Consider the following 24942-nt stretch of genomic DNA (forward strand, 5'->3'; position numbering starts at 1 on the left):
AAATGGCATTAAGGACAAAAGCTTAGGCCACGCCACTAAATAAAAAATAACATGCATTTTGTATGATCTCTCTTATTTTGTTCAAATTATTTACATTGTCACAGATTCTGCAAGGGGTTCCCAAACTTCTGCATGCCACTGTACAATCTGAGTTATATTTAAAAAAAAAAAATGTCCTGGCTCTTCCAAGCTTTATTTAAGCAATAAGGTACGAGAGGCCGTGCTGTATCATGAATAAATCACGGCTGCGTTTCATTTATATCTCTTCGGGCCAGAGCCGTTAAGTTCGGTAAAGCCGCATTTGTAGCTTATGACAGCCACAGACTAATAAATTACCCCACAGATTCAATATGAAACTCATAATCATACTGAGGCTGTGTAGTTTAATCAAAGTCGTTTTAAGACAAGTCATGTCACTCGGCGGCCATCTTTGAAACGCCTCTCGGGCATACAAGTGCAGCTCCTATCTCTTTGAATGGGGAAACATCAAATTCTCCAAAACTGTTTGCCAAACTTACGATTAAATTTCATATTTGAAATCTCCACAGAAATCCAACAAGAACTGCCTCATAAATATAGTTCCTTGTGCTTTAATAGCGTTAAAAAAACGCTTATTTTCCCGGCTAGATGAGCCAGTGCGCATGCGCACTACTGAACACGCGTCTTAGAGCGCCGACTGTTTCTATAGCAACCGGAACTTCTCACGGTAGCTGCAGTGACGCGCTGACTTTACTAATCAACGATTGGCTCTTTCACTAAGAAGGCGGAGCTTCGCGGCCATGATGACCGTTGCATTTTTCCCCATTCAAAACTACACGAGTGACATGTCTTTGGTATTCTATAGTCTTTGAGTTTAATACATGCCGATTGCACATATGAGCGCATATGATCTGCTCCGTGTATTGCATCTCTGTGTAGGGGGCGGGACAATACGGACTCTAGAGAGCATTTGATTGGACAGAACGTTTGATGAGAAACTGAAGTGCACGGTGATATCATCAAAATCGTTGATTCATATTGGCGGAAGTGACGAGACTGTAAGTTTTGAATGCCCATATCTTGTAAACGCGAATTTTGTCGTTGTTTTGAAGCACACTAGCTTATAGATAATCTTAAGGATAATATATTCATACTAAAAGCCAAAAAACTTTAATTTTGATTTCAGGGGGACTTTAACTGTGATGATTGACAGGGCAGTTTAAACAGTGACAGGATTCAGGTAACTAAGCAACAGAGCGTCCGTTAAAAAAGCAGTTATGACGAAGTAGTATGTCCCGAAGCTTGCCTACTATTCTGCTACATACTCAAAAGTATGTACTTTTTCTTCACAAAAAGAGTACATACTTTTAGGGTGTAGTATAAGTAGGCGAATTGGGACGCAGCATAACTTTTACCAAAGGAATAGAGAGAAGTCTTAAACTAAGAGTAAAGGGCGGGGTTGACCTTGTTGCTATGAATGATGTCAGCATGCTTAGTAACTATGCACACAGTGATTGGCTGATAGAGGAAGGGTCTCTGTCAGAGATTTATTCATAGAAACATTGTAGAGTGCGATATTATGTTTCCATATTCAAATAAAGGTTTAAAAATAAAATGCCACATTCAAATAAGGCTTTTTAAATGCAACCTAAGTATTACAAATTAAACAAGTATATGTCCAGCTAATTGGCAGCCTCTTAAATGTTAAATGCATCTCATAATCAATTAGTGGATATGCATATAAACAACCTTTTAATTGCAGAGTTGAATAAACATGGGTGATTGATAGTAAGACATGCAGACGTAAAAGAAAACCGAACTGCACACAAGAACAGCTGTTAGTTTATGCCCAACTTGTTAATGAAAACAAGGATATAATCAAAGGAAAATTTGGAGTTGGGATAACCTCCAAAGCCAAAAAAAGATAAGTGGGAAAAACGTGTGCAAATAAATGCAGAGTGTTTCTAAAATGTTTATGTTCCAAGGCAGATTGCCGGTAACAGCCATTTTAGCCCTGTTGAAATCAACAATAGAAACCATCACAGAATTTGTAATGGTTTTACTGGTAACTGTAATGGTGCCTGTTAGTGTTGTTTTTGGCGGCCGGTTTTAATTTTAGTTTTAGTCTAGTCTTTGTGTGACGCTGTCATTTTAGTTTTTCTTAGTTTTAGTCACGTTCATACTCTTTTTAGTCTAGTCAAGTTTCAGTCAACTAAAAGTCTGAGCATTTTAGTCTTATTTTAGTCAGAATTACCCATGACTACTTTCGTCTAGTTTTAGTCGACGAAAACTGATGACATTTCAGTCTCGTTTTAGTCAATGAAAATTGTATTTTAGTCTATTTTTAGTAATGCAATTTTATTTAACCCAGTCAATATAGTATAACTACCTAGTAGTATAGAAGAAACCAAAGTTTTCTTTTAGCCAAACCCATTTCAAACAAGGTTATCTTATTATATTATTGTTACCTTATAAGCTTAAGAATACATCCATTCCCGACATTGAAGATGCTCTAATTTGAAATTACAACATTTATTTTACCTACCAAACATGTTAGAATTACACACACATAAATTGAAATAAAATAAATAAAAACAATAAATAAAATAAAATAAAATAGCATCACATGACAATGCCAGAAAAAAAAGTATATATTCAAATTTAACAAACGTGACTGCTTTGTATTCTGATTCAAACACGAACCCCTTGCGCAGGTTTCAAGTGCCATTCACTTCTTTATTAAGAAAAATCAAAATATGAATAAATATGTAGGTGTAGTTTTGTGCATGTTCATTTAGTAGTAATTCCCACTTCAAAAGCACTTCTGATTAATAATAATATTAGTCAATTTAACAATATTCTTAATTTACTTTGATCATCTATGGCTACACAAATCATGCTTGTACTTTTATAAGTTTATTTGCAGATTAATTATTTGTGTAAGTAAAATATTTCTTATGGTTTTCGTAGCACAAATTGATTCATTTTGTGAAACTTTGACATCTGGGACGCAAAAGAAACGTTTTCCACCTTTGACCACAAGATGTCATTAGTGTACAACGTGTTGAAAAGCTTCGAGTAATGAAGCTTTTTAGATACAGTTGAGGGGAACGCTTTGGTACTTCGAAAAGCTTTATTTTCCCATCATTACTAAAAAGTAGGAAAAATGTATGTGTCGTTTCTTATTTTTCTCCCAAAGACTAACCACAGCTGACCGGCCATCGGTCCCTTTCTCTGTGTCACACTTAACTTTGTTTGTAGTCGTCTTCTAGATCAGTGGTTCTCAATCCTGGTCCTGGGGGACCCCTGCTCTGCACATTTTGCATGTCTCCCTTATTTAACACACCTGATTGAGATCAGCTCATTAGGAGAGAGATCCATGAACTGAACTAACAAGCTGAAGATCTCAATCAGGTGTGTTAAATAAGAGAGACATGCAAAATGTGCAGAGCAGGGGTCCCCCAGGACCAGGATTGAGAACCACTGTTCTAGATAATGTCGCGGGTGGGATTTAAGAAAGTGACGTCGCCTGCGGTTTAGGCTAATCCCTTCTAGCTCTGACTACTGGGCATGCGCACATCAATCTAATGTTAGGTTATAACATTTCGTTTCGTCTCGTTTTCGTCGCCGAAAATTTTGAGACATTTTAGCATAGTTTTTATTTTGTAGACCACATTTAGTCTCGTTTTTATTCGTCAACTATATTGCATTATACATTTTATTATAGTCATCGTCACATGACCAGCGTTTTCGTTTCGTCTTGTTTTCGTCATGTGATACAGGTTCATTGAGGACGATTAGTCATAATTTTCGTTGACTAAAGCAACACTAGTGCCTGTTGGTCTCTACTAGTAATTGGTCACCTTTTGGCGGTTTGTTAAAACCACTAAATCCTAAAGGAATATGTCCCAAAACACACTATAGGAAACTTTTGAATGGTTTTATTACGCGGCTCTTTGGAATGCTTGATTCTGATTGGTCAGTTGAGACATTTGCAGGTTCGTTCTTTTCAAATAATCACTGCTCCAAAGTAATAACGCATAGCCGGTACTACTCCGTGCCAACAAAGATTACCGTTTGGCGCCATCTTGTGACAAACACTGGACAACCACAATTAACAATGGAAAATTTCGACATTAATCTATTTAAATTGTCTTACTAACGTACATAGTTTGAATGTTAGTCACGTGGTACTATATCGTTTCACGGAAGGATAAAAATGTTAATTTAAAACAAATATGCCAATAAAAGATTTCAAATTCATATTCATGTCCAGTTTTTTTCCTTATGTGGCAAGTAGCCGTGTAATAAGCGGGATAATGTACAGGCAGCCTGTAGTTATCGCGAAATAAGCCCCTTCAGTGTGATACAAGACCCTCCGCTTCGCGTCGGGTCCTGATCACACTGTCGGGGCTTATTTCTGCGATAACTACCGGCTGCCTGTACATTATCCCTTACTTATACTACAGGGCCGTTGAATGCTTGAATCTGATTGGCTGACGAACGTTCTAGAGGTGTGCATTATTTTCAGGGAAACGCACGGCGAACGTAGTTCCAGGCAGCTTTTGACCGCAGTACATGTCTATATCACTTCACCACACGATTTCAGTTATTTCAAAGGTCCTTACAGCCCAAAACAGAAAATTGACTTAAAGTTTAACTGTTAGTAGAGACGATGCTGCCAGTCACCTTTGAGAGACACACAGACTTGAGAGAGGTAATTTACGATCTTAAACTCTCTCCCCCCTCTCTTGCCGTCTGTCTGCTTGTCTGTCGGTCTGTCTAAACTTCATTATTAACTGCATTAGTTTGCTATCAACGGCGCAAGCGTCGTTACTAGGTCTAAAATGACGTTTTGGAACTAGCAACGAAGCTGTTGGATGAGCTGCGTAAGAAATTAATCCTACTCACAATAGCTTTTTAAGGATAAAAACCGGACGAATGTCTTGAAATATATCATCTGATCGATGTCTTGAGGTGTGGTAACTGTAGCATAAGCGGAATAATTGACTTCGGGCCGTAGAATTCTGCGAAAATAATGCACACCCGAGGTGGAATGGTGAAAAGAATTCTACGGCCCGTCGTCAATTATGCCTTACTTAATTGTTGATGGTCTGTGAGGTTTGTAATAAAGTTGTAGTGAAAACCATTCGAATTTCTGTGATGGTTTGTATTGTTTGTGATTTGGTCTTAGTGACTTCATTTCTCCTAATGTTTCACAGATTTAAGAGCTTAAATGCTTTATGAAATACTCTTAGAGCAAAAATGTAAGAGTCCTAAATTTAGGATTTTCTTAGTCTCGCGTAGCCAGACCTTCAGACTGACGGCTGAAGGTCTGGTATTCATAGCAGCTTTCATTGGCCAAGGCCCGCCCATAAGGCCGTTTGATCGACATGTCAAACAACCAATCACAGTTCGTTTCGTTCAGCGTCACGTTTCTGCCCCTACAACAACAGACGGGCATGCAACAAGTCAGTCACTGAAATAACCAGCATTGAAAGTTAACGAAGAAGAGGGAGAACAAGCAGTGAGTCAGTAATTTGTTCGCGAATGTCGCAAATGTGTATAACAACAATGGCGTCTGCATAAGCACCTTTTAGCAAAACGCGAGTAAATCAGTCTGCGCTTTGTTTCCTGGCGGACCGAAAATAAACGCGACACTCGCGTGTTCCGGAAATCCGATCAAATTCAACTAATCAGATGACGACTTCGACATTCCTGAAGTGTTTCCAGTTAAGTGTACCATATGCATCAGACGTTTAGCCAACGTTCCTTGGGCGTGACGTCTGAGGCTGAGACTAGGATTTTCTTAAATCGGCAAGTTATGAGCCTTTCAGTTAACAGAGTAGAATAATCATGGCTAATATTAAGACATGCAAACTTGAAAAGAAAACCAAACTGGAAGCAAGAACAGCTGTTTCTGGCCCAACTTGTTAATAAAAACAAGAATCCAATCAAAGCAATATATGGATTTAAGGTAACCTTCAAAACGAAGGTAAAGATGCAAATAAATCCAGCGTTTTTCTTAAAGTTTTACATTCCGAGGCAGATTGTCTGCAACAGACATTTTAGCCCTACTGAAAAACAAACAAACAATAGAAACCATTTTTAGAATAATTTTTATGATTTTACTGGTTATAATGGGAATTGTACTGATTTTAATGGTAATTTAATAGTCCCTGTTGGTCTCTACTGGTAATTGGTCACCTTCTTTTGGTGGCTTTTCCTAAAGGAACATGTCCCAAAACACACTACAGAAAACCATTTTTAATGGTTTTGGTTAAAAGGTACTTTTAGCCTTAAGATAATTTATGAATACAGGCCCTGGTTTCCAAAAAAAACAAAAAAACAATTAACAATTATTCATCATGTAAAAAATTTTACTGTAAGAAGACTGCAAAAGCCTCGAACTAAAGTGTAAAATAAAATAAAATTGAATCACATATAAAATTCTTACATTTTAACCAAAAAAATTCATGAGCATCTTATTTTACAACTCCCTTTACACAATTAATAGTTGATTAATGAATTCACAGATTGATATTCGATTAATGGTACAAATCAACAATGTAATGCTGTTATGCAGTATAATGTAATGCACTACAGTTCACTAATTTATAAAAATAACATTGCACAGTTCTACAACCTGAGAGAAAATGTCTCCAATTATCAACTATGAGAATCAATCAGAATTGTTGTAATGAGTAATTAGTGTCGTTTAGCTTTTAACACATACTAACAGAAAACAACTGCACACTACTACCCTGAGTCAAAATCATGTGGTGTGGCTCCTAAAATATTACTGAGTCCTCTGCGGATGGTTTTTCACACTGAGCTGGATTGGACATTTTCTCTAACAGAAGATGAGCTCCGAGTTTCCCATTCTAAGAAGTCATGTTGATTAATTACTAAGGCTGATCCTGGATCAGAACGTGGGAGTGAATGTTATGGGATTGGAGATATGCTGAAGTTGTGTTCTGGGCTAGGGCTCAGGGTAGTAGGAGTCGATACAGGTGATACTTCCAGAGTGTCTTCTCTGTAGTCTGGAGACGCAGGACTATCGGGAGACTCTGACGGTTCGGCACGGTCTGACCTGCCTTGCATGATTTCCTCAGGGGTCTTCAGAAACCTGCAGCACAGAGAGTGTCAATGAGTGCCCATTTTGAGATCATGCCCAGTTTAACAGAATCAACAGTTTTAGCTCCCCCTTGTGTGAGTTCAGAAATCTACTGATTGTTGTTAATGAGAAAGAATTTCTGTTTTCAATGGTTTTAACTGAATTGTAATATAATTTGATACAGATATGATATACTTAAAGTATTGGTTCACTTCCAGAACACGATTCACAATGCCATAGAGTAACCTTGTTTGTCAAAATGGTTCCATAAAGAAACTTTAACATCTGAAGAACCTTTCTCTTTCACAAAAGGTTCTTTGTGGCGAAAGATTTCTTCAGATTCTAAAAAGGTAAGAAAGAGATGGCTCTTTAAAGAACCTTTGACTGAATGGTTCTTTGTGGAACACAAAAATGGTTCTTCTATGGCATCGCTGTGAAGAAGCTTCTAAAGCACCTTTATTTTTAAGAGTGCATGTCATCCAAGACGTTCATGTCTTTCTTTCTTCAGTTGAAAAGAAAAGAAGAAAACCTTCCTAGATTTTCCCCCATATAGCGGACTTTAATGTGGACCAGTGGGTCAAACGCAAAGACTATAGAATACCAAAGACATGTCACTCGTGTAGTTTTAAATGGGGAAAAATGCAACGGTCATCATGGCCGCGAAGCCCCGCCTTCTTAGTGAAAGAGCCAATCGTTGATGAGTAAAGTCAGCGCGTCACTGCAGCTGCAGTTAGAAGTCCCGGTTGCTATAGAAACAGTCGGTGTCTAAGATGTGCGTTCAGTACTGCGCATGCGCACTGGCTCATCTAGCCGGAAAAATAAGCTTTTTTTAACGCTATTCAAGCACAAGGAACTATATTTATGAGGCAGTTCTTGTTGGATTTCTTTGGAGATTTCAAATATGAAATTTAATCGTAAGTTTGGCGAACAGTTTTGGAGAATTTGATGTTTCCCCATTCAAAGAGATAGGAGCTGCACTTGGATGCTCGAGAGGCGTTTTAAAGATGGCCGCCGAGTGACATGACTTGTCTTAAAAGGACTTTGGTCAAACGTCCACTTTGTAGTTTCAATGCAGCTTCTAAGGGCTCTACATTTTACAGAAATGCGTGAAGTTGTGAAGCCAGTGCAAGACGAGCATTTGTGGTTAAAAAGTATCAATTGAAATTTTTTTAGAAAGTGACCAATTGTTTTGCTAGGAAAGACCCTTATTCCTATACTGGATTATGTACAGCCCTTTAAAGCTGCACTGAAACTGCAATTTGGACCTTCAATCTAGTGTTGTTTTTGGCGGCCGGTTTTAATTTTGGTTTTAGTCTAGTCTTTGTGTGAAGCTGTCATTTTAGTTTTTTAGTCACGTTCATACTCTTTTTTTAGTCTAGTCTAGTTTCAGTCAACTAAAAGTCTGAGCATTTTAGTCTTATTTTAGTCAGAACTTGACTATTTTCGTCTAGTTTTAGTTGACGAAACCTGATAACATTTTAGTCAATGAAAATTGTATTTTAGTCTCTTTTTTATAAGTTTATTTACAGATTAATTCATTTATACCTTGTGTAAGTAAAATGACTTTTTTTTGTATTATTTCTTATGAAAAGCTGTTATGTTGAAAAGCTTCGAGTAATGAACCTTTTTACGATACAGTTGAGGGGAAAGCCTTGGTGCTTCGAAAAGCTTTATTTTCCCATCATTACTAAAATGTGCAAATAAAATGTGTGTCGTTTCTTCTTTTTTTCCCAAAGATGAACCCCAGCTGGCTGGCCATTGGTCCCTTCATCTGTGTCAGACTTAACTTAGTTTGTAGTCGTCTTCTAGATAATGCCGCGAGTGGGGTTTGAGAAAGAGACGTCGCCTGCGGTTTAGGCTAGAAGGGACATCAATCTAACATTATAACATTTCGTTTTTATCTCGTTTTCGTCAATGAAAATAAAGAGACATTTTAGCATAGATTTTATTTTATAAATCACATTTAGTCTCGTTTTTACTGGTTAACGATATTGCTACATTTAATTATAATAATCGACACATGACCAGCATTTACTTTTCGTTTCGTCTCATTTTAGTCACGTGATAAAGGTTCGTTGATGACGATATTAGTCATAATTTTTGTTGACGAAAGCAACACTACTTCAACCCACTGATCCCCATTGAAGTCCACTATATGGAGAAAAATCCTGCAATGTTTTCCTCAAAAACCTTCAATTATTTTCGACTGAAGAAAGAAAGACAAAACATCTTGGATGACACGGAGGTGAGTAAATTATCAGGGATTTTTAATTCTGGATGTGAACTAATAATTTAATGGACTAAAGTAGATATTTACATGTTATGTCATAATTATCTAAAAATAAATATTACTATATAAAGTAGTATAAAAAAATACAGTTAAAATTCTAATCAAGTATCTTACAAGTGCTTTAGGATGTTAGTCAACACATCAAAATAAGTACACTTGTTTAAAGCTAAATACAAATAATAATTTAAAATGTACTTTAAAGCGTTCGACATTATTAAAACTGCACTTTTTAAAATCGTCATAATTAAGTGCGGTTTTTTTTTAACAAAGAGTACATCTCATTTACCATTGTTAAATGGAGTTATATTAAATTATATCAGCATCACCATTAATTAATACTGAAAAACCCATATCTACTACGTTTGAGTACAAAAAATGCATTTGTGTGCCTCCACTTACCGGAAGAGCAGCCTCTGGCCTGTCTCTTTCTTGATAATGTTGAGCTTGTAGTAATGACGTAATGCTCTGGACATTTTCTCATATGTCATGTTGGCCCTGTTCTGCAATAATAAACAAACAGAGCCAAATATTATTGATCACACTTCGTTAATTACTCACCCTCATGTAGTTCCAAACTCGGAAGACCTTTATTCATCTTAAGAAGACAAATTAAGATATTTTTGATGACATCCGAGAGCTTTCTGACCGTGCATAGACAGCGACGCATCAGATACGTTCAAGGCCCAGAAAGGTAGTAAGGACATTATTAATGGGGTCTTATTATGCTTTTTCACTTTTTGAATTATAGTCAGTGTGTGGTGTGTATGTTTGGGCATAAAAAAACATTCTAGATGTACAGTGGTGTAAAAAAGTGTTGGCCCCTTCCTGATTTTATTTATTTTTTTTTTTTTTGCACGTTTGTCACACTTTAATGTTTCAGATCATCAAAAAAGTTTAAATATTAATCAAAGATAACACAAGTAAACACAACATGCAGTTTTTGGTTGAAGTATTTTATTATGAAGGAAAAACAAAAGCCAAACCCACATGGCCCTGTGTGAAAAAGTGTTTGCCCCTTAAACGTAATAGCTGGTTGGGCCACCCTTAGCAGCAACAACTGCAATCAAGCGTTTGCGATAACTTGCAATGAGTCTGTTACAGCGCTGTGCAGGAATTTTGGCCCACTCATCTTGGCAGAATTGTTGTAATTGAGCCACATTGGAGGGTTTTCAAACATGAACTGCCTTTTTAAGGTCATGCCACAGCATCTCAATAGGATTCAGGTCAGGACTTTGACTAGGCCACTCCAAAGTCTTCATTTAGATTTTCTTCAGCCATTCAGAGGTGGATTTGCTGCTGTGTTTTGGAATATTGTCCTGCTGCAGAACCCAAGTTCGCTTCAGCTTGAGGTCACCAACAGATGGCCGGACATTGTCCTTCAGGATTTTTTGGTCGACAGCAGAATTCATGGTTCCATTTATCACAGCAAGTCTTCCAGGTCCAGAAGCAGCAAAAAAAAAAAAAGTTTAACTTTTGTCTCGTCAGTCCACAGAGTATTTTCCCAAAAGTCTTGGGGAACATTAAGATGTGTTCTCACAAAACTGAGATGAGCCTTTATGTTCTTTTTGCTCAGCAGCGGTTTTCGTCTTGGAGCTCTGCCATGCAGGCCATTTTTGCCCAGTCTCTTTCTTATGGTGGAGTCAGGAACACTGACTTTAACTGAGGCAAGAGAGGCCTGCAGTTCTTTAGATGTTGTTGTGGGGTCTTTTGTGACCTTTATTTGATTCATCGCTGTGCTCTTGGGGTAATTTTGGTCAGCTGGCCACTCCTGGGAAGGTTCACCACTGTTCCATGTTTTCGCCATTTGTGGAAAATGGCTCTCACTGTGGTTCGCTGGAGTCCCAAAGCTTTTGAAATGGCTTAATAACCTTTTCCAGACTGATAGATCTCAATTATATTCTTTCTCATTTGTTCCTGAATTTCTTTGGATCTCAACATGATGTGTAGCTTTTGAGGATCTTTTGGTCTACTTCACTTTGTCAGGCAGTTCCATTTTATGTGAACGGCACAGAAAAGTGTTTCTCTCCATCAGTCCAAAACAAGTCGATCCATAATAAAAAAGTGCCTCACATGGCTCCGAAGGGGTCAGTAAACACCTCCTTTAGCTTGCCCGTTGTACATGGAACTTGCTGCTTTGGGAAGGGGTGTAGCAGGACTGAAACGCCGTCTAAACTGTTCGCCAATTGCACCGCAGTGGGACTGCTAACCAATCACAACACATTTAATTTTTTGGACGGCAGACCTTCATCAAACCCAGAACTAATCTAGCCATTTGTGCCAGCCTGGGGAGAAAGCTATTGTAATAATGTAAATTATGTGAAAAATAATATGTTTTTTGAACCACCAAACATGAGAGCATGTTCTACCCCTGCACCTCTTAAACTAAATAAAGACTTTGTAAAAGAGCATAAGAGGACCCCTTTAAAATAGTCCATGTGACATCAGTGGTTCAACCGTAATGTTATGAAGCTACAAGAATACTTTTTGTGCGCAAAATATTTTCAGAACGCCAGTTTCTGCGTCAGAAGATATTTTAACAATGTTCTTTCTACCTTTCTGGACCTTGAATGTGTCAGTCGCATTGCTGTCTATGTAGGGTCAGAAAGCTCTGGGATTTCATCCAAAATATCTTAATTTGTGTTCCAAAGATAAACAAAGGTATTTCAGGTTTGGAAAGACATGAGTGTAAGTAATTATTGACAGAATTTTCATTTTTGGGTGAGCTATCCCTTTAAAGTAATTAAGAAGTGAGCTGGTCTTGTCTGTTGCTGTACCTTGTGGTTGCCCCAGAGTCGAGCCAGTCCATTAGGATCCACCACTCTGAAGATCATGGTATCCGGATCCTCCCAACGTATGAAGGCCTCATACCTGCTGTCCGACAGCAGCTGATACACATAGTCCCATAAAAGTTTGCAGTCTAATGAAAAGATAAAATGGCATAAAGTAAATAAAGCAAATTTGAACAATGACTGATATCATATTTTAGATCAATGCCAGTTTATAGTGTCTGAAACAACTTGCATGAGCACCTGCAATCTTTCCATTGGCCTCAGAGGTTTGTGTGCTGTTTGTAGGTCTTGCGGATTTATTGGACAGATTAAGAGGCTCATCTGTGGTGTAAACATTTGCAGGTTGTCTGGGTTTGTCTGGAGATGTCTGTTGATTTTTTTCCTCGGGAGAATGACGTGAAAGCTCTGCAAAAATATGAATAGAAGGAGAGCTGTTAAATCTCAAGGGCTGAAGTGAAAATTTTACTTTAATGCTAAACAAACTCCTGTATCAGTCACAGAGCCGGGACCCAATCATTTTAGAACAATATTGTCAGTGTTGACTGATTTTGCTTGATTTGTTTAACGAAAAGTGTTCAAAACAAATATCACAGCAGAAAAATAACACATCTCTGAGCAACACCACAGTGGTGTGTCATTATTGAATGATTCTGTGTTTCTGAATGAATCATTTGAGCCAATGATTTAGTGGTTTATTCATAAAGACAGGCGCTTGCTTCATTCTTGAATGGATCAGCTGTCTAAATGAATAGTTTGAAGGCATGACTCAATGACTCATTCATTAAGACAGTCACTTGCTGCCACCTATTGGCAGTTTACTTTTATATTTAAAAGTTGCTTATCTTTGCATTTTTTCCAAAATGTCATGTTTTTATATCAAAACTGATTTTAAACACCAAGCTCAAAACATACTGTTGCAGTTTTTTAATGTAAATGCTTGCATGCTACATTTTAGCTTCAATAAACAAATGCATCTAAATGGCACTTCAGCTGCTTCTGTTTCTTCTGCAGTTGAAAGATTGTTTTTGTTTAAGGAGTAGTTCACTTTCAGAACAAAAATTTACAGATAATGTACTCACCCCCTTGAACATCCAAGATGTTCATGCCTTCTCTCTTCAGTCATAAAGAAATTATGTTTTTTGAGGAAAACATTTCAGTATTTCTGTCCATATAATGGACTTCTATGGTGCTCCTGTGTTTGAACTTCCAAAATGCAGTTTAAAAGCTTCAAATGGCTCTAAATGATCCCAGCCGAGGAAGAATGGTCTTATCTAGCGAAACGATCGGTTATTTTCTAAAAACATTTACAATTTATATACTTTTTAATCTCTACCTAGAGTACACACAGAGCTAGAAAAGGTGACCATTTAAGGTTAAAAATTATATAAATGTATTTATTTTTTAAAAACAACCGATTATTTTGCTAGACCCTTCTTTCCTCAGCTGTGAAATTTTAGAGCCATTTGAAGCTGCATTTTGGAAGTTCAAACTCAGGGGCACCATAGAAGTCTATTATATGGAGAAAAATCCTGAAATGTTTTCCTCCAAAACACAATTTCCTTACAACTGAAGAAAGAAAGACACAAACATCTTGGATGACAAGAAGATGAGTACATTATCTGTAAATTGTTGTTCTGAAAAATGAACTACTCCTTTAATACCGATTTCATTTGACTGGCAAAACCCTATAGTGTCTTATTAAATTAAGTAAAATTATTAATAAAGTATTAGTAAGAATTTGAAATGAAAGATGATGCATGCGTTTAATATGGTTAGAGAAAATCACTTAAGTGATTAAGTTAAGCTAAAACCCATAGTTTAACTAAAACCAGGGAATTAATTAATAAATGATGGGATCAAATTCTTAATTCATAACTACAAAATCTTCTACATTTCATGTGCTGGGTTTGAAAATAAAAGATTTTTGATTTTTATTCTAAACAAAATAGGCCTTTCTTATTACACTGCCAGGCCAAAAAAAAGTTGCCACCAAAAAAAGGTCATACACATTTCGTTGGACCGCCTTTAGCTTTGATTACGGCATGCATTCGCTGTGGCATTGTTTCGATAAGCTTCTGCAATGTCACAAGATTTATTTCCATCGAGTGTTGCATTAATTTTTCACCAAGATCTTGCATTGATGATGGTAGTCTGAGCCTTCTCCAGCACATCCCAAAGATTCTGTGGCCAAACCATGTGTGAAAATTATGTCTCATGCTCCCTGAACCACTTTTTCACAATTTGAGCCTGATGAATCCTGGCATTGTCATCTTGGAATATGCCCGTGCCATCAGGGAAGAAAAATCCATTGATGGGATAACCTGGTCATTCAGTATATTCAGGTAGTCAGCTGACTTCATTCTTTGAGCACATACTGTTGCTGAACCTAAACCTGACCAACTGCCTATTTGCTTAGTTAAATCCAGGTGGCGACTTTCAAAGATGAACCACAAAAGCCTTACAAATGCATCTACAATCTACATATTCATATATTATCAGCAGATATGGAGAAATGTAGCTTTACATCACTTGCTCACCAATACTGTAGATCTACTGTAGTGAATGGGTGCCGTGAAAATTCCCTGTCGTCTGAAATTGAAATCAGACATATTTGTTCAGAATTATTTTATGCTTGTTCTGTGCCGATTTCTCTCCCAATTCAGACATACACTCTTAAATATAAAGTTGCTTTAAAAGGTTCTTCACAGCGATGCCATAGAAGAATCGTTTTTGGTTCCACCGAGAACCATTCAGTCAAAGGTTATTTAAAGAACCATCTTTCTTACCTTTTTATAATCTAAAGAACCTTCTTTTGCCTCAAAGAACCTTTTGTGAAACCGAAAGGTTCTTCAGATGTTAAAGGTTCTTTATGGAACCATTTAGACAAAAAGGTTCTTCTATGGCATCGTGAAGCACCTTTATTTTTAAGAGAGTACTATGCAATATTATGAATAGAGGACTCATATTTTAGCAAGTGGCAATTTTAGGTTAAAAACGTCTTAACCTAAAGCTACAGTCTGAAGTTAAAACATGTTCATGGATTTGTTTCTTACAAACACAACTTTTTGCTTCATAAGATGTTAATTAATGGAATGGAGACGTGTAGATTACTTGTGAATTATTGTGATGTTTTTTTTTATCAGCTCATTCTGATGGCACCCATTCACTGCAGAGGATCCATTTGTGAGCAAGTAATTGAGTGCTAAATTGCTCCAAATCTGTTCTGATGAAAGACAATCTCATTCATGTCTTGTACTACTTGAAAGTTATTACATTTTCATCAAGTTTTTGAAGGCTTTTGAATTCATTATGTTTTGGGGTCAACAAAGATAGCTTAACCCTTTATAGGGCGAAGAACCATATTTGATCACTTAATCGAACATTTTCAATGGCGTTTGCGTGCTTTGCATGAGATCTTGTAAGCACATGGATTTGTCCCAGCCAATCAACGGATGTTAGTCTACGTCACGGATAGCGACACCATGGCATCTGACCAATCGGAAGTTGCCCGGGGCATTTCAAAATTCAGCGTGCTTCCGGAATGAGAGAATGCTGATTTACGCTCCTACCTACTCCCACAAAAACAGAAAAAGCATCGAAATGCACAATGGTAAGTCAATGAAACTCACACATTATATGGTTGAATAGTTGTGTTATATGCTGATATAAACGTTGTTTACGTAGGATTTCTAGAAATTAGTGAACGATGTGGTATAAAAATGGTGTGATCATAGTTGATCATACGCCCCATTCAGGTAAGACAACAGTATGTCCATTTTTAGACATACGCCCTGTTCAGGTAATAGTAAAGCAAGTGATAGTATGCCTGTTTTTATGCCTGTTTTTAGTCCACTGAATATTGCACAGGCTTGTATAACATTATACAGTAATCCAGTGTCAAACTTAAACCATTTATTGAAATGATCAAGAAATAACCAGAGATAAATGTGTAATTTTGGTCAGTTTTAGTACCTATAGATTGGTGTTTATTATTTCTGCTAAAATAAGTGGTTCCACCAGTACTTTTTGCTATTTTTTTCCACTTCTTATTATATATTTACAATTTATATGAAAATTATATGTTTTCAGTAGATCTGCACTTTTCTTTCACAAACAAATCAACACGGGCTTGATACTGACTCAGAAACCTTTTGTTTTCTTTTGCAGCTGTTTACTCAACAATTCTATGGATAGAGGTCGGTTTTGTTGTGCCAGCTGACCTCATCGAGGGTTCTGACAAGGAAGACAGCCAGATTTTTAATTTCCTAAACAAATATTCTGTTAAGTTTTTGTGTGTGTGTGTGTGTGTGTGTGTGTGTATATATATATATATATATATATATATATATATATATATATATATATATACTGTATATATATATATATATATTATTTTTTTATGTGTAAATTGTTCCTAAATAAATATTCTATGAATATTATACATGTTTTATATATTTATTTATGCCATATATTTAAAATGTATAAACTTCTTTTTTGGGGGGTGGGGGGGGGATTACCATAGACCGGCAAGGAACCATATATGGTCACTTCATTTAACCTAATTTTCATCATAAAAACATATATTTTTTTAAGTCACAAAAGTTCAAAAGTCTTGTAATAACCTCCAACAACACTCTGGGGTTGAATTTTTGAATTTCCAAGTATTTCAATGAGTGCCCTATAAAGGGTTAAGTTCTGACCTCTGTGCATGCCATGTGAATGCTCTGGATCAGCAGCCAAAGGTTTCCTCTCCTGGCTGTGATCTGTACTGCTTCCAGCTGTTAACACCCAGGAGTTTGGATTCACTGAACAAACAGGAACACTTCTGTTAGAGGGAACATAAGGACCTGCAAGACCAATTATCAAATGCTATTTACAGTTGTAACTGCAAAACAATTCAATATTTTATTCATAACATAACATGAAGTCTGGAAAAGGGCAAATATGAAAGAAACGTATTGTGTAATATTGTTTGAATGGAGCTAAGTCTGATTTAGCCACACCTATTGGCAACAGCTGTAGTTGCGATGCAACCAGGAAATTCCCTTCGGCATAAATAAATGCTGTTTTTCAACCCCATGTTTAACCAATTAGTGTGTTTCCAGTCAGAATCAATAACAATGGACTTGCTATATAGTATAAAATGCCAAATGTTTCCCTTTACAAGCACATTGGAACAAAAACAACGGTGTGTTTGCTACAAGCCTCGATAAGTCATTTTCGTTTATTCTCTGGATCTTGTTCAAATAGGAAGTCAGACATTTATCAAAATGCCCACAACAGAAGATTACGCAAAAACAGCCTGAATAAGGAAGAGACCTTTCAGTTTGTTACCTACAGTTGCTCCAAAATTATCTGAATTTTGTAAATAAAACCTAAATAATCAAACAAATGATTGTATAAAAATATGCAAGTCATCAAATAATACATGCATGACAGACAGACAGACAGACAGATGACAGACAGACGACAGACAGACAGATAGATGACAGACAGACAGACAGACAGACAGATGACAGACAGACAGACATACAGATGACAGACAGACAGACAGATGACAGACAGACAGACAGATAGATGACAGACAGACAGACAGACAGACAGACAGACAGACAGACAGACAGACAGACAGACAGACAGATGTCAGACAGACAGAAAGACAGACAGACAAATGACAGACAGACAGATGACTGACAGACAGACAGACAGACAGATGACAGACAGACAGAAAGACAGACAGACAAATGACAGACAGACAGATGACTGACAGACAGACAGACAGACAGACAGATGACTGACAGACAGACAGACAGACAGACAGACAGACAGACAGACGATGATAGATAGACAGACAGACAGACAGACAGACAGACAAATGACAGACAGACAGATGACAGACAGACAGACAGACAGACAGACAGACAGACAGACAGACAGACAGACAGACAGACAGACGATGACAGACAGACGATGACAGACAGACAGACAGACAGACAGACAGACAGACAGACAGACAGACAGGTGATGATAGATAGACAGACAGACAGACAGACAGACAGACAGACGGACGATGATAGACAGACAGACAGACAGACAGACAGACAGACAGACAGACAGACTGACAGACAGACAGACAGACAGAAAATGATAGATAGATAGATAGATAGATAGATAGATAGATAGATAGATAGATAGATAGACAGACAGACAGACGATAGATAGATAGATAGATAGATAGATAGATAGACAGATAGATAGATAGATAGACAGACGATAGATAGATAGATAGATAGATAGATAGATAGATAGATAGATAGATAGATAGATAGATAGATAGATAGATAGATAGATAGACAGACGATAGATAGATAGATAGATAGATAGATAGATAGACAGACAGACAGACAGACAGACAGACAGACAGACAGACAGACAATGATAGATAGATAGATAGATAGATAGATAGATAGATAGATAGACAGACGATAGATAGATAGATAGATAGACAGATAGATAGATAGATAGACAGACGATAGATAGATAGATAGATAGATAGATAGATAGATAGATAGATAGATAGATAGATAGATAGATAGATAGATAGATAGACAGACGATAGATAGATAGATAGATAGATAGATAGATAGATAGATAGATAGATAGATAGATAGATAGATAGATAGATAGATAGATAGATAGACAGATAGATAGACAGACGATAGCTAGATAGATAGATAGATAGATAGATAGATAGATAGATAGATAGATAGATAGATAGATAGATAGATAGACAGACGATAGATAGATAGATAGATAGATAGATAGATAGATAGATAGATAGATAGATAGATAGATAGATAGACAGACAGACAGACGATAGATAGATAGATAGATAGATAGATAGATAGATAGATAGATAGATAGATAGATAGATAGATAGATAGACGATAGATAGATAGATAGATAGATAGATAGATAGATAGATAGATAGATAGATAGATAGATAGATAGATAGATCACCTGTCTTCCTATGCGAGTCGAGCATCTGTTGTGACTGTGTGTTGGAGCTGGACAGTGGACTGAAGATGGTACATCTCCTCTGCTGCTTCACATGTTGAAGGAGTTCATACAGAACGTCACCTGTTCACAGCAGTTACCATCCACAGAGCAATTGGTATGACATGTCTGGACAAAACTAACAACTATAACTAATAGTTTTAATATCACACACCAGAGCTGGGACAGCGGAGACGGAAGTCCTCTTTGGTGAGAAGACAAAGAGCCTTTCCGTTCATCTCAAATTTTTGGTGGTCCGCACGTCGCAGAGAATATTCCCTCTGAGCCCAGCGCAGCCAGAGATTCACATCCTCCTTATTCCACAAGGAAGGATTGATGCCTGTACATTGCAACCATAAAATAAAGGGTTAGTTATAAGAGAAATTCACTTCCAGAATAAAAATTTCCAGATAATTTAATCACCCCAACTGATTTCTTCAGTCACAGAAAACATTCTCAGATTTTTCTCCATATATTGGATGTCAGTGGTGGACAATGGGTTGAACGTCCAAATTGCAGTTTCAATTCAGCTTCTAAGGGCTCTACATGATCCCAGCCAAGAAATAAGGGTCTTATCTAGCGAAAGGATTGGTCATTTTCTTTAAAAAAAAAAAAAAAAAAAAAAAAAACTATTTATACACTTTTTTAACAACTGCTCATCTTGCACTAGCTCTGCAAATGTGCATGAGCGTCTTCACACATTGCATAATCATGTTGGAAAGGTCACACGTGGTTAGTTTGGTTCAAAAAGGTAGGGTACAGTGGAAAAACTCCATCTTATTTTCTCCTCCAATTTCAAAATCAAAAGTAGGGCTGTCGCGGTTAAGGAATTTCCCTTGCGGTAATTTTGAGTGGCTCAGTAGCGCGGTATGCGGTATTACCGCCATATATATATATGTATATATATAAAATTGTGTGTAGGCTGTTACAATGTAAGGTGTAAGGTCGTATTCAGAAATCAATAAACCGAAACCAAATCGCGTTGATACATGAAGTGAAGTAAACAGTACTTACATAGAAACCTAGCCAGAAAGAAATGCAAATTTTGAAGAAAAATGTCAGACATACTTAGAGGCTTTGCATCTGAAATCTTCGTATATAACAGTTAGCGCGCACCCGATCGAGTCTGACTGGACAAGAGACTTTCTGTCAGTATTTCACCTGCGTGTTTTAGGCGAGCTGTCAGTCACTGCAGTTTCATTGTTACACCACAAGATGGAGGCAAGAGACTATCTTTGAGTAAGTCTTTAAACCGTTCATTCAACTGCACGTTCAAAAACGCTTATTTATTCAAAGAGAGACGTAATGAAAAACGATGTTGAAATCATTTTAACTTTAATCGCCACTTTTAAAGGCTCAGCTGACCAGCAGAGCATCGATGTTAAGACAGATTTCACTTTCCTTGGTCATGACAAGCTAGTTTCACATACATACCCGACTCGATCTGAAAGACAGACGCAGGTAATCGCACAAGCTCAGTCGATCTCTCTCTCATTCGCTGTCTGTTTAGGCTTGTTAAGTGCACATCTACTGAGCCTCATAATAAACACATTATGTTATCATTACTAACTTATTACTAATTTAATATTCAGCACACAGGCATTAAGTGAGAAAGGCAAATCCTTAGGAAAAAAGAAAACAGGCAAATATCGCGGTTGCTGCGGTTGTTGCATTCCTCTGCGGTTATGCACGTCAATAGCGCGGTATTGCGATATTGCGGTTATCGCGACAGCCCTAATCAAAAGTATATCAATTTTTATTGTTTCAAGAAAATGACTGATCGTTTTGCTAGACAAGACCTTATTCCTCGGCTAGGATCACGTAGAGCCTTTTGAAGCTGCATTGAAACTGCAAGTTCAACCCATTAAAGTCCACTATATGGAGAAAACCTACATTTCTTTTCAACTGATGAAAGAAAGACATACATCTATGATTAAATGGGGGTGGGTTAATTATCAAGAAATGTTCTGGAAGTGAACTAAACATTTAATGACCCACCCTCATGTCATTTCATATCTCTTTTCATAATTTTTTGAGAAACAAATTGTGCAGAATGTCCAGGCTGCAATGAAAGCAGACAGTGCCTATTGGCTCTAATTGTCTATAAAAGATGTCCATAAAAAAAACACCATATAAGCACCATAAATGTTGTCCACATGACTAACTATAATCGATGACTTAGCCCTGCAATAGCTTCTGTGAGGAAAACCAAAATTTAGATCATAATTTGGTGAAGATAATCCCTTTGTTAAGACTGAATATTTTCTGTCTATTCCTCTTACAAAACTTTGTATGGCTTTGGACTATAATATAGACTTAGCCTATATATGCATATATATATGTAAAGCTGAGATCAAAAGTTTACGTACACCTTGCAGAATCTGCAAAATGTTAATTATTTTACTAAAATAAAATGATCGTACAAAATTCATGTTTTTTTTTTTATTTAGTACTGACCTGAATAAGACATTTACATATAGTCCACAAGAGAAAATAAAAAATGTCCGCCTTTAAAAGTTGTGTTGTTACCTGAATGATCTACAACTGTTTTTGTTTAGTGATAGTTGTTCATGAGTTTGTCCTGAACAGTTAAACTGCTTTTTCTAAAGCTGTTCTTTAGAAAAATCTTCAGGTCCCACAAATTCTTTGTTTTTTCAGCATTTTTGTGTATTTGAACTCTTTCCAACAATGACTGTATGATTTTGAGATCCATCTTTTCACACTGAGAACAACTGAGAGACTCATATGCAACTATTACAGAAGGTTTAAACGTGGGAACCTACGTAGTCTTCCTGGTAGCTTGCAAAGTTCATCAGGCACTGTGTCGTACACGGAGGGAGGTTCATTTTGAGGCTCATGCAGAACCGGAGAGCAAGCAGTGGGTCCGCTCCCATTGCAACTCTGCTGAAGCTTAGAAGGGAAAGCAGAAAATGAAAGACAATGAAATCCTTTACTTTCAGAATCCATGTTTTCGATGATATAATAAAGTGTTTATTTGAATGAGTCAGAAAGTACAGAAACTAGACAACCAACTCTTGCTTTATGAAAACACACTGAGATCTCAATACACACAGCAAAAGTGAAAGTAAATTTGAGACGCACAACAGTTTTTATTTTCAGTTTTGCACTGTCGCTTCAATTTTTAAATGCAGCGTATTTGCATTTAAAATCTACATTAATATTTGACTTTTTAATTATGGCATTTGAGAAGGCTTACAAAACAACAAAAAAGAATGCTAGCTGAATATAATATTTACTTAAGTGAGCATTGTGATGTGATTTTCACATGATTGAAGTATTTTCCTTCTTTTTGTGGCACTAATAAAAGCAATGACTACTAATTCATAGTCATTCCTTGTAGCTACTTCACTGTTATTTGGTTGTGAGTGAGTGCTGTGTGTCTACAGATCTTACCTTTATCAAAGGTGGCGGTGAGGAGGCGTCACTCATGTTCTGTAACCTTCAAGACTTCACAAACTCATAAATATTCGATACAATATTAATACCGGATTACTGTATCAATAGCTGGTCGATGTATACACCAAACACAGCATATAATGTCGCGTAAAGTCGTAGTCTCGCACGGAAGAGTTTGCCTTTTCTAATGCGAATCGCTGCAATATTAAGAATCCTTCCGGGAAATGAAAACGAAAGAGAGCGGATCTGCCACAGACTGTGTGCACACAATCGCACAAGCACTGTAGGGAAGACAGATCGCTCCTGTGTTTGTTTCAGGTAGCCAATCTGGTATTTCCTGAAAGCCCAGACAGATTTAATGTGTCAGAAATAAAGTTTTTAAATCGCAAAATGAGCAAAATGAACAACAAAGCAAATTAACAAGTACAGCTCTGAGATTCAAAAAAAGAAGATTTTTAAGTATTCTACTTTTAGATGTGTTTATTGTTATGCTTATGCATTAATTATCAGTTATGTCATTAATGAAGCGTGCGAATTCAGGTGGCGAATTATTAAAGGTATTTCTGTCAGCAATTATCTGTTGAGGCCAGTGTTCATGCACACACCACGTTTTCTTATTTCAGTTACAATTATATTTAGAAGTCTTCTATTCATCTCTCACCACATGTAATCCACTTAGACTTTTTATCGTGTAACTTATATTTAGGCCACTTTGCCATCGCAATTACTTAAAATGAATAAATGAATAAGCTGCATATTCACAACTCAGAAGTCATCACATCTCACTAACGTTAAAGACGTAAATCAGTAAGGGTTGCGTTAAGCAAAAATGAGTTGATGACTGCACTACACATTATATTACTGTGATACTTTGAGCTCGAAGGTATTAAAATAACAATGATAAGAGCGAAGAAAAAAGCAGCTGATTGGGCGGCTTTTATTTTTTTAAAGCAGCCCAAATTTTGTCTACCCGCCCAAGGCGTTATTCTCCGGTCCAAGCCGATCAAAAGAAGCCCAATCTGGCAACACTGGTTGAGGCGCTTCTTACGCAATACTTATGTTGTAATTTGGCGCCCCTAGCAACCTGAGCTACAGTGCCTTGCAAAAGTATTCATACTCCTTCATTGATGTTCCCGTTTTGCCTTATGTTAAACTGCTTTAACCCCTTCAGACCTGAATTACTTTCACTAAACAAAAAAAAAAAAAGTATCCTCTTGATATTTGCTCTTCTCCAACACATAAATAAGTCTAAAAAAAAAAGATTTGTGTCAACTCATTTTTTATTAGATTTTTGTCCACTACAATGGACACCATGACTGAAGAAAAATAGAAATCCTCATATTTTAACCATACATAATAATAATAAGAATGTAAAAAGAGCAGAATAAACAATGCAGTAAGAACAGTGTGGCTGACTGGGACTAAAAAACAGCCCTGGACTTTGACTCGGCTCAGCCCACAACAACAGATGTGTGTGAAAGCTAATCAGCAACAGACACGGGTCTCAAAATACTTAAATCTTAACCCATGATGATTTACCTTCCAAATTATAGCATTATCTCTGATGTTGACTAAAAGATGTGTTAAAAGCATAGTGTAGAATGCTCACAGAAATAAACAGCACTCTTTTAATGTCTCTCTGCTGAAAAATATGCAGGTGAAAAAAAACGGGGTTTATGTATTGCGTCATCTATTCCATGCAATCTTAAACTATATTTATTACTTACTAATCTCTTAATTAATTTGTGCAAAAAAATACGGCACTGCAAAAACTGTTCATCTAACCAAGTCAAACAATCTTGTTTCCAGCTAAAAAGTATCTTGTTTTGAGACTTATATACTAAGCAAGAGCAGGGGGGTGTTCCATAAACAAGTTTACAAATAAGTCAGGCTTATTTCAGTTAGTCTGACTTATTTTGAGCCAAATCAAGTGACAATAAGTCAGACTAACTAAAATAAACCTGGCTTATTTGGTAAACTTGTTTTATGGAACACCCCTCAGAAGATGTTATATTATTAATCTTATTTTGAGTATATTTGTCTTATTTTGAGAATTTTTAGCAAGTGTGATTTGTCTTATTACATTGGCAGATTATTTCACTTCATTTAAGAAGCTTTCAAATTGATTTTAGTCAAAAACTTCTTAAATTAAGTGAAATAATCTGCCAATGAAACAAGACAAATCTACGGAGCCCCTTACGTCACCTGTAGAAGAAAAATAATTAATCCGTGGGGACGGTTTTGCAATTCGTTCCCTCAGTTTATAAACCGTACTCACAAATTCTTAAACTGTT

At 36.8% G+C, this 24942-nt stretch overlaps 1 protein-coding gene across 2 annotated transcripts; it reads right to left on the reverse strand.

Annotated features, from left to right (window-relative positions):
* Positions 1 to 6345: 6345 nt before the first annotated feature.
* etv7 (ETS variant transcription factor 7) lies at positions 6346 to 22862 on the reverse strand. Of its 2 annotated transcripts, none has more exons than XM_073852403.1 (9): positions 22646 to 22862; positions 22015 to 22141; positions 19407 to 19571; positions 19196 to 19315; positions 16876 to 16980; positions 12416 to 12580; positions 12161 to 12303; positions 9786 to 9886; positions 6346 to 7108 (listed from the first exon to the last, which is right to left on the reverse strand). In XM_073852403.1, the coding sequence occupies exons 1-9, from the start codon at positions 22679 to 22681 to the stop codon at positions 6925 to 6927; spliced, it is 1146 nt and encodes a 381-aa protein (XP_073708504.1). In that variant the 5' UTR covers positions 22682 to 22862; the 3' UTR covers positions 6346 to 6924. The 2 variants fall into 2 exon arrangements, with proteins under 2 accessions (XP_073708504.1, XP_073708503.1); XM_073852402.1 differs by having other exon boundaries at positions 16876 to 17022.
* Between the last annotated feature and the right edge of the window lie 2080 nt (positions 22863 to 24942).

This window comes from Garra rufa, chromosome 12, assembly GCF_049309525.1.
Source record: "Garra rufa chromosome 12, GarRuf1.0, whole genome shotgun sequence".
NCBI classification, from domain to species: Eukaryota; Metazoa; Chordata; class Actinopteri; order Cypriniformes; family Cyprinidae; genus Garra; species Garra rufa.